General features: G+C 35.6%; 2 protein-coding genes across 2 annotated transcripts; both read left to right on the top strand.

Annotated features, from left to right (window-relative positions):
• Positions 1-529: 529 nt before the first annotated feature.
• On the top strand, positions 530-1,795 carry LOC111382933 (E3 ubiquitin-protein ligase ATL41-like). Its single transcript, XM_023006975.1, has one exon. The coding sequence runs from the start codon at positions 680-682 to the stop codon at positions 1,403-1,405; it is 726 nt and encodes a 241-aa protein (XP_022862743.1). The 5' UTR covers positions 530-679; the 3' UTR covers positions 1,406-1,795.
• Positions 1,796-6,241: 4,446 nt separating this feature from the next.
• Positions 6,242-10,708, top strand: LOC111382938. The gene is made up of 2 exons (XM_023006980.1): positions 6,242-9,090; positions 10,334-10,708. Exon 1 carries the CDS (start codon positions 6,759-6,761, stop codon positions 9,048-9,050), a length of 2,292 nt encoding a protein of 763 aa, XP_022862748.1. The 5' UTR covers positions 6,242-6,758; the 3' UTR covers positions 9,051-9,090; positions 10,334-10,708.
• Positions 10,709-10,764: the final 56 nt, after the last annotated feature.

Raw genomic sequence — 10,764 nt, 5'->3', positions numbered from 1 at the left:
CAAATGAAGTTTGGTCAATTATAAAAATTGTTGGACCTCGTCCAACCTTAACTGTGAATTCACCGTGAATGTGGTTAGGTTGTTATTGTATACTACGCGGTAATTTCAATAAAAAAATAGCGGATACGCTATGAAAACAAAGACGTATATGTATCTTTATACAGGTATATGTGCTTACCTAATCAGAATCAATGTTCTATTTCTTTCCAAGATTGAACTCAATTTCACAATCAACATGTCCTAGAGATAGGTATCATACATATGTTACGTGCTCATCAATCTAGATTCGTTTCACGTTCATGTAAATTTTCAAACAGTCCCGTTGTTATTGTTGTTGTTGTTGATGATGTTGAGTACAATTATGTTGTGTTTATTAAAAATCTACATGACAACATGTCATGACTCATAAGTCATAACCAAGAAATTTCATTCACTGATTTCCTCGTTGAACTAAAATTTAAGCATCAAATCGAAAATTTTCCAAAGTCAATGTTCCACATTCAAACCCGTTGAAATACATGGTTTCCTACCCTATCATTTTTCCATGGAATCCCAACAGCTCAAGTAATTTACACACATAAAAAATTAAATAAGGTCTTAATATTCCAATCTACGAATTTCTATAACAAGCACTCCATCCTCCTAAAATTTTACCTCCCGATTTCCAAATTATTCGACCATGGGTATCAATGACGATGATCACCCTTTCAACCGTCGAAGAAACAATTATGATCTTAACAGTAAGATTATGCTCACAGCCATAATTTCATTATCATTTGTGGTGTTTCTTGTCACCATCCTCCACATATATGCAAGATATGTCCTTCGCCGCCAAGCACGGCGTCAGGCCACCTTGCGTCACCTAGGCTTCATTACAAGCACCGCCAATATCCAGTCGATGGAGCTACCAAAGACCGGCCTCGACCCATCTATCATGGCGTTGTTGCCCATATTTGTGTTCAAGCAAACAAATGGAAATAGTAGTGATGAAATGGGGTCAAGTTCAATTGAGTGCTCAGTATGTTTGAGCATGTTAGAAGATGGTGAAATGGCTAGGACCTTGCCAAATTGTAAGCACACTTTCCATGTTGAGTGCATTGACAAATGGTTTGGCTCAAACTCAACCTGCCCGATTTGCAGGGCAGAGGCCGAACCCCGGCTGGTGGCGGAGCCACGGGAGGGCATGGCCGGTGCCGCCGGAGCTCCGCCACTCCATGGTGGTAATTCTATGATTATGACAACCATTGAAGGAACATCAGATGGTGGAATTTTATCCACAGCTAAAATTGTTGGATCAAGTTCGAGATTAAGTTCATTCAGAAGAATTCTTACTAGAGAAAGATCATCTCGAAGAATCCAATCCTGTGGTCAAGAAGATGGATTTCCAGATATTGAGAGGCAATAATTATAGTATATCAAGGTACAAGCATCCATCTAGCATTTGATACTACATATATTGTTTCCATTTGCATCCAATTCACAGAATGAGAAATTAGACATACAGGAGGAGAATTCTCGATTCCAGGGGATGTCACTCGATTAGATTCGACAGTAAAATTTATAAAATTTGACATCAATATGATCACATGCTATAGTATTCATGTTTACCAAAAGAAAAGAGGGTTATGTTTTTTCTTTTCTTTTCCTTTTTCTTTTTCTTTTTCTTTTTTTCTTTCCCTTCCAGATTAAGAATTTATTTATGTATTTAGAAATGTAGCTAGGAGACTGTGTGTATAAATATTCAACCATTGAGATTCTGTATGTCGATAAATCAAAATTTATTTGTATGTTCAAATATGTGATAATATTTGAAGATTAATTAATATTAGATTAATGAGTATAGATTTAAAATGTCTGATAATGAAAAAGATTCTTGTATTTGGTAACCTAAAGATTAATATGATAAGTGGCATGCCAATATAATATTTTATTAATTAGATTGCTAGGGGTTGCCGGTGGCACCATGTGAACTCTAGACTAAAAATAAAGTTTCTAATTGTCAACTTTTGACTTACGAATTAATTTATTTGTTATATTATTTTAAAAAAAAATGCATTATTATTATGAGCTTTATTGACTTTGTAAAAGGGGTGGTAAAAGATGGCCATCAATAATTGGACTATTTTAACTATTTTTAGATGTTGGAATTTTAGAATTTGATTTTCATAATATATTAATTTCAAAAACCAAAAAGGCCACTTTCTAATGTAATACACAAAATGGAAAATAGGGGTCGTAATCATTCTTCTTCCCCCATCTTCTAAGCACGCGCCATCCACATGAGAGTTGTTTCTTGAATCCAAAAGAGAGGACGTCCACTTTGCCAGCAATCAAAACCGAAGCATGGCTAAATTTGATTGCATATTTGGGGTTCACGTCCGTGGAGCAATGAAATCAGAAAATGAAAGATCCTAATAGTATAATATTTAATGTAACTCGATGAAACAAGAAAAGTAGGAAGTACATATAGTATGGGAAAGTAAGGGCATAATAACATGGATTACTTCATAGCATAAGAAGAGAAGAATCTCACACGCAACCACTAATTGACTAAACATGGTATAATTAACATCAATTAATTGCCAGCGCAACCACTAATTGACTAGAACTAGTATAATTAACACCCATATTTGATTAATTGCCATTCAATTATGTATCCACTTTCTTCCAATATTATTAAAGCTAGTGATATTGACATAGAGTTATTTCCCCTAAATTTATTTATTTATTTATACTTTTGTATTTCCATCGGTGCCTCTCTTCCCACCCTCGTTTCCATCTAGCTCGAAAGGAATGGATTTTTCTTTTTCTTTTTCCTTTACACATCGCTCTTTGTGCAATAGTTATTGATACTTATGATTCCATCTTAAAAGATTAGTAGTTTTTTATTTAACCGATATGAAATTTTACCCAAGTAAGCACTCTGCAAATGATAACTTGTTTAAAAATATCAATATTGAAATTTAATGGCTTGGATGGATTGAGTTATTTAATTGAATTTATTGAGCTTTGATGTAAATAAATCAATGAGTAAACTGTGCTCATTCATTTATTTATTTATTGAAATCTGATTAAAAATACTACATAAGATATTTCTTAAATCAACTGTTAAAGGTATTACTTAAATTTGGTAGCTCAAAAACTTCTTAGCTTATGTTTGATCCCTACTTTTGGGATAAAATGTATTATGGAAGTGATTTTTTTAAGAATGTGTAGTTTAAAAGTAAGGAATTTTTTTTGAAATACATGTATAATTATTTTATGAAAAATGTGTGGCTAAAATGAAATTTGAAAAAATAAGGATGAAACGGGGGCTAAATCTAACATTTCCTCCTCCCCCACTCTCTCACCACCGCCGCCAAACCCATGCACCATCATACACAATCTACAAAAAGTAAGCCCAAAACCAATAACATCACCATTAAAATCGATCTACACAGCCATCACACAATCTGCTACCACCACTAAAAATCGCACATCATCCACATAAAAACTAACATCCCAAATTCAATCTCGTCACACTGCCACTACTACCACACCACAGTTGACGTCACTAACATCACCATTGCCATTAACACCACCATTGTCGAAATTCGCTTGTATGATTTTTCGCTTTTGCTTTTGTTTTTGCAATTTGGAAGGTTTAGATAACTGAGATGGTTGTGGTTTTTGAGTGGTTCTAGGCGGTGGTGATTGGTTTTGTGGTGGTTAGTGGCGAGCATCAATGGTTGCGGTGACGATGGAGTGATAGTGTTGATTTACTATTGTTTGTGGTGACTTAGAAATTGGAGGTGGTAGTGGTGGTGGCAATGGCATCGATGAAGGTGGGGAGGTTAATAAGTCACTATAAAAAAAATTACACATGATAATAATTTTCTTGTCTTAGTGGCTGACTGTTGGTGATGATGATGACAATAGTGAAATGATAAGTTAATTGTTCCAATGGTCACTAAACTTATATTTATGTTGTTGATTGGTCACTTAACTTTAAAATATCGAGTTTTGGTCATTGAACTTATGTTCATGTCTTTGATTGGCTACTGAACTTTAAAATATTGAGTTTTGACTATTGAATTTTGAAAAATGTCGAGTTTTGATCACTAAACTTAGGTCCATATTTTCGATTGCTCACTGAAATTTAAAATGTCAAGTTTTGGCCATTGAACTTTGAAAAAATGTTGTAAATTAATCACTGAACTTTAAAAAATATTGTACATTATTTACTATAAATTCGATATTTTTCAAAATTCAACAGTTATGCTAGTGAGTAACGTTCGGCATATTCCAAAGTTTAGTGGCCAAAACTCGACATTTTAAATTTCAGTGAGCAACATGAACCTAAGTTCTATGATCAAAACTCGACATTTTAAAGTTCAATGATCAATAAAAGACATGGACCTAAGTTCAGTCATCAAAACTCGACATTTTTCAAAGTTTAGTGGCCAAAACTCGATATTTTAAAGATTAGTGGCCAATCAAAAATATGGACCTTAGGTCAGTGACCATTGGAACAATTAACTCTGGTGTAACAATTTAAAGTTACAATTTAAAATAAATTACATACATTTTCTCCTGAAATTCAAATGGTGCCATGGGCAACCCTAGTAACGTAGCAATCTAATTAATCAAAAGAATTTTTTTATTAAACATTTTAAATATTTCTTAATTAATCATCTTTACTAATTAGTCTAATATTAATTATTCTTCAAAGATCACGTATTTGAACACTAAAAACTAGATTTATCGACATACTGAAATCTCAACGGTTGAATATTTAGTTAATTATACATAATGTCTCCTTGAATAATTCTTACGCAATTTTTTTTTTTTCAAACCACTTTTCTTGTTTTGTAACGTGAACTGTATAGCAGTTGATCACATTGCTCCCAAGATTGTGGTAAGCTGTTGTGAAATGGTTGCTTCATATCTTAATGGGATTTATATTGTCGCTTCTTCCTTGTTTCTATCTTGTGACTGCATGCGAATGTTATGTTTTCGGCATCCCCCCCCCCCCCCCCCCCCTTTTTTAAAGAGAATTTTCAAAGGAAACAACGTTGTATCAATTTTTTTAACGCTTTTAATGCGACAAACTACGTCCAAAATATATATGTAAAAGCATATTCTACATTTCAAAAGATGTTTTGAAAACTTAAAAGTCATACAAAAAACGTCCCTATAATTCTAGGGTGATGGTGTGATTCTAAACTTGGAACTTCAAATTTAAAAGATGATAGACTTGCATAATGTATAACCTATTTGTCATTGTGAGTTATCTCACGTCTTATTGGCAGTCGCAATATGGAGGTTCGATTCCTGAGACATGGAATTGGACTCTTTGTAGGCGCAGCTTACAGACAACTCTTGTTCCCCGGCCTGCTGGGACACATCCCGTGATTTACCTCCCTCACAAAACTCTAAGGGTGGGACAGTAGAAGCTTTCAAGGTTGGAGTTCAACCTTTTTATTTGTCATTGTGATCTTAAGTAGACCAATAATAATAATAATAATATAAGTCAAAAATAAAAAATAAAAATGGCAAACTGATGTGTTCCAGCCGCATATTAATCAAGTTTCTTCTAGCTTCTTCCAGTTGAACTTGTTGAATTTCATTTTCTTAATGTAGAAGAATCCACATGCATGGATGAACAAGAAAATTTGAATTAAAACTCTCCATCTTTTGACGACCACAACTTCAATTGCTTAATGGAGAAGGAATCTATGCAAGAAGATAATTTGAAATGAAATTCTTTAGCCGCAATTCTTGTTTGGTTTTTGGCCACAAGTTTATAACGTTTTGTAGCCAAAATTTTTCTATAAATATGAGCTACCATAAAGAGAATTAGAAGGTCCCTTGAGAGGAAGAAAAATATGATAGAGAAGAGAGAAAAAAAGAGATATTAGAGAGACTCTTTTCAGAATTTTTTTTTAGTTTGTAAATTCCGTTGTAAATTCTATTCAAATAGAAATAAATTTTTTTTCCTCTTTTATTCTCTCCTCGTGATCGGGGAATCACAACACAAACCACTATTGTTTGGGAATTTCTATATCATTATACAGGTGGGATTCCTTCGTCATTAAGTATTCATTTATATAAATATTAAAGCAATAAATGCCAATTTACAAAGAAAATGATAAAAAATAAAAAACAACCACAAATTCTATAATCTAATCACATGCATAATAAAGATTTCCCAAACCTAACTTTTTTCTTAATATACTTCCACTATAATTATAGATATCCCATAATAACTAACCAATAAAGTTCACAAAACTCTTCAGAACACCAGTTGAAAGCGAAACATCAGCTAAGAACCTCAGACTTTGGTGGAGCCTAAAAATCCTGCTGTACATGGATGTGGTATACTGCCCTCAATGTGCTTCCCAAAATTCATCTTGATTGCTGTTAGCATGATTCTATACATAAATTGATTAGGGTTTCTAGAGGGGAAAAAAAATGATAGGGTAAATTGTAATCTTTTATATTGTGAACTCTTAAAAATAAACCACTATCTTTTTTGCAATATAGGTGGAGGTTTCTTTTTTCTCCTAAAAAATAGTAGAGCTTTTTTCAAAGTTAATCATGTTTGATTAAAATAAGATTACTCCTTTGTCCTTTGGTAATTTTCATCTTATTAGCGCTTCTTGAGCGTGACAACGAAAAGAATTGTTCATCGGCTGTAAAACATTGTTTTGTCGGAGAGGGGGAGAAAAGAGAACCAAAATTTGAAAATCCACCAACAAATTTAGCAAATAACAAGCATGTCAAGCCCTTCTCTTTCGCCGCGGCCACCACCAGTAGAAGATTTGCAGCAGCAGCAGCAGGAACTGGAAGAGAGCTATGAACCCGTAATCATGGATCAAGATCCCCAAACCCAAATCCATGAAATTGAGAACCAACCCAATCAGAGCATGGCTGTGGAAAAAGCACAAGCTGAAGAGCAAGAAAAACCCGAAGCTTTAAAGGTACAAGAATCGTTCCCTGAGTTGCACGTTGCCCTACCGATCACAGACCCCCACGTCGCTGTTTCTGAGGGAACTGTGAAGACTCCATCCCACAATCCTCACAATCGTAGGGGGGTCAACAAGCGGAAGAAGGGTAAGCCCAATGTTAAGAAACAGCAAGCAATTGACAAAAAGATGCAATCTTTGATGGGAAAATTGAATCCCATCCCTTTTATACCCCTCAAGATGCTTGATTTTCCTAAGCATGAGAAGCTTTTGAAGAAACTTGGTTTGTGGGATTTTGTTCATATAGAATTTGCTAGGGATGTAAGGGTAGACTTGATTGCACAGTTGGTTGCTACATATGATCCGAAACTAAGGTGTAGTTATGTTAATGAGTTCCGTATTGCTGTAAATAGGGCTGACTTGGCACGTGCACTTAAGTTGCCCGTGAAGAAGGAAAAGGGGAATATGGGCGGTCTAGAACATGTGGACTTGGATTCTGAGCTCATGTCCGATGAGTCAGAAGGGTTTATTGAGGATTTTGTGTCGAATTGGGTGCTTTTGCATGAGGACTTGTGGATAACACCAATCGAGGTGGTGAATTGGATGAGGATGATAAAGGACGGGCACCCTGAGAAGGTGGATTGGGCCACATTGTTCTGGTTCATGATGGAGAAGGAGTTGACTCAAGGGGAGCACTTGAGGGATTGCTACTATGCATCACATTTTCAGTACTTAATTAAGTCGCAGCGCGAAGAGGTGTTGTTGTTGAGGGAGGAAGATACAGCAACTGAAAAAGTGAAGTTGGATGCGGATGTTGAAGCAAAGGAGGAGGAAGAGGATAGGATTAATGAGGAGGATGTGAAGGTTGGTGTTGTAGGTGAAGGGCAGGAAGTAGAGGGTAATGTGATGGACGGGCTGAGCATTGAGCTAACACTTGGACAAGATGTGGAGGTAGAAGATGCCAAAGATGCGGAGATGATAGGTGTGGACAAGTACAAGGAGGATGATGAGATGGAGGAGGGAGAGGAGCAAGGACGGTGGGATTTTGATGGGAAGAACAACATGGGTAGGCATCTCATGGAGCGGTGTAGTATGGTAGAAGGTAGGGGGTTTGACAGCCTTGAGGATAGGAAAGAGGACGAGAGAGATATGGAAGAGGAGGAGGGAGAGGAAGGGGAGGATGAAGCTGGGCATGGGCTTAATCTTTTGTCAAATGTTGATGCTCTTGAAGAGAATGGACTCACAGGTAATTTACTTAAAACAATGGAGGCAAACCTAATGGGCTTTGGTTCACAGGGACGGCTTCATGACCCGGATACAGTAGATCTTCGTGCTGACATGCTGCATATGGATTCTGCTGCACCATTTCTTAATAACACAGGAAAAAGTGAGATTGTACATGACAATGATATCCCGAATCATTTGCTCAACGATAGAAACAAGAGGTTGAAGATTAATGATACATGGGATCACAAGCCAGTAGATTTTGGAACATGCATTGAGCAAATGCAACATTTCATGGAAAGAGCTAGGGTAATGTATGAGGAGAAGGAACAGGCTCAGGAGCATTTAAGTATGAACCAGCAGGTCTTGCTTAATGAGTTACAGAAACGGGATAACATGATAGAACACTTGCATAAGACTAAATTGGAAGAGGTACAGAAAAGAGACAGGGAACTTTATCGTTATGAGCATGAGCTATATTTAATGGGGGGTGTATTGGATGGTTATAGGAAGACTTTAAAGGAAACCCATAAGACATTTGCAGAATATAGGCACAGGGCTCAGCTTCTGGAAGAATCATTCTATAAGGATGCTGAACCTGGTGGTCTTATGTTGAGCACTGGGGAAATAGAGAAGCTATGTAAGACACAAGAAGAAGAATATCGGATGAATTGCTTAATTTTAGAACAGAAGGCAAAGGAAGCAGAAGAGGGCTATACTGGTCAATTTGAAGAATTTCTTGAGAAGATTAATATGTTACACAAGAAATTGACAAGTCTTGAGACAGATGCTAAAGAGCTTATCAATTATGCACAAAGGAAAATTTCAGAAACCAAAGAAAAAGTTTCTGAAGTTTTGCAGCCTCTATCAAATGAATGATGTGTTGCTCTGGAAGCATTTTCTCTGGCCTGGTATACAGGTGAAATAAATGACTGAAACTTTCATTTAGTGGTGTATAGAAATATGTGATCTGCCTTTTGTTTTTGGTAATTTCGATACAATTAGTTTCCAAATTTCTTGATTTTCTATGATTTCAATTTTTTTGTTTCTTTCCCCATTTAGTGATGATAACTTTTGTGTGTTCCCCTTTTGGCTGTATCAGGAAAATTCATTAGTGAATTACATCTGAAAATTCGAACTACGAGACAACAAACATATGGTGGACAGTTTGCTTCCTTATTTTGTTTCTTTCATGGATCTAAATACATGAGCTGTGTATATTCACATTGCTCAAGTGGTGTATCATTTGAACTTCACCTATCCCATCCTATCCTATCCTATTCTTCTCCAAGGAAGTGTTTCCCTGTTTGATAACTTGAATATCATTTGACATTACATTTGCACTTTGCTACGCTGCATTATCTTTTTAACTTGAAATGCCTATCTGGTTTTGCTATTTTCCATGGAAGGATCCCTTTATGAATGTTAGTTGAGATTACTGGAACTGAATTTGGATGTCATCTGGATTGTTTCTTTTAATTTTTTCGAATTATGCTTGTGTCCAACATTGTCACCCATATTGATGAAGGTTCTGCTATATCTTAAATCTTTCGTATTTTTATGAAAGCTGCAAAGAATAATACACGAAGGTTTGCACCAATTGATTGCATGATTTTAGATTTCTTTTTCTTTTCATTACCTTAGACAGGTCTTGTCATCTCGATACATTTTAATGTTGTAGTAGATCTTTACTAGCATGACAACTGCCCTTTCTATTTTGTTTTCTTTTCCATTTGTCCTGACTATAAGAAGAAATCAAAATCCACTATATTTTCATCTACCTTAACTTTCTGCTGGATTTTTCTCTGAACCCCCATGTCGATTAAGAACAGAGAAACTGGGTTGGTAGTTGAACATTGGAGGACTAGTGGGCTCAAATCGCTCTCTCTCTCTCTTCCTTCCCCATCCCATTATTTTGTTGTTAACGGAATATTCATAACTACACTTATTTCTGGTTTCATTTTGAATATCCATTACAAACTTTGCTGTCAGAGTTAAGCATGTTCTTAAGGTTAGTGATGCAAATAAATTGTCACCTCCACCTCACCATTTTCAGTATATGTTAGCTCGGATGGCGCTTTGCTATTTATTTGGGTGTGAAACTGCGCAGATATAACTAAATATCGATCTACCAAGTTGACAATTACAATTTTGTTTTACAGGTTGTTAATAGCTCCATCATTTTTCAACTTGGGATGAACTACTTTCTGGTGGAGACTTTGTAAGATAAGAAAATTGAACAATTATCAAGTATTCTAGTAATGCTTTATGGTGGTAGAAATTCGGGGTACTTACTTCCAAGGTGCAGGACTTCTTTAACTGATCTAAACCAGTCCTTTTGTAAATTACATAGCAGAGCTCAAAACAGTAGCAAAAAAATGTAGTAATCAAAATTTAGATATTATAAAAGGAGGCTTCGATTTGGAACTGTTATTGGAGTTATTCTTTCTGTTAGTGATTGATATCTAGAATTTGAATATTATGAGCTTCTAATGTTCCTTGTTAGGTTATGCATGCAGCACTGGATTTTGAACTGTTTTCAGAGTGTATTGTTGCTGTTAGTGACTGGAAATATTGTTTTACTTTATAAATG

This window comes from Olea europaea, unplaced genomic scaffold, assembly GCF_002742605.1.
Source record: "Olea europaea var. sylvestris unplaced genomic scaffold, O_europaea_v1 scaffold2587, whole genome shotgun sequence".
Classification (NCBI taxonomy): Eukaryota; Viridiplantae; Streptophyta; class Magnoliopsida; order Lamiales; family Oleaceae; genus Olea; species Olea europaea.
This window is presented reverse-complemented; position numbering and strand designations above follow the sequence as displayed.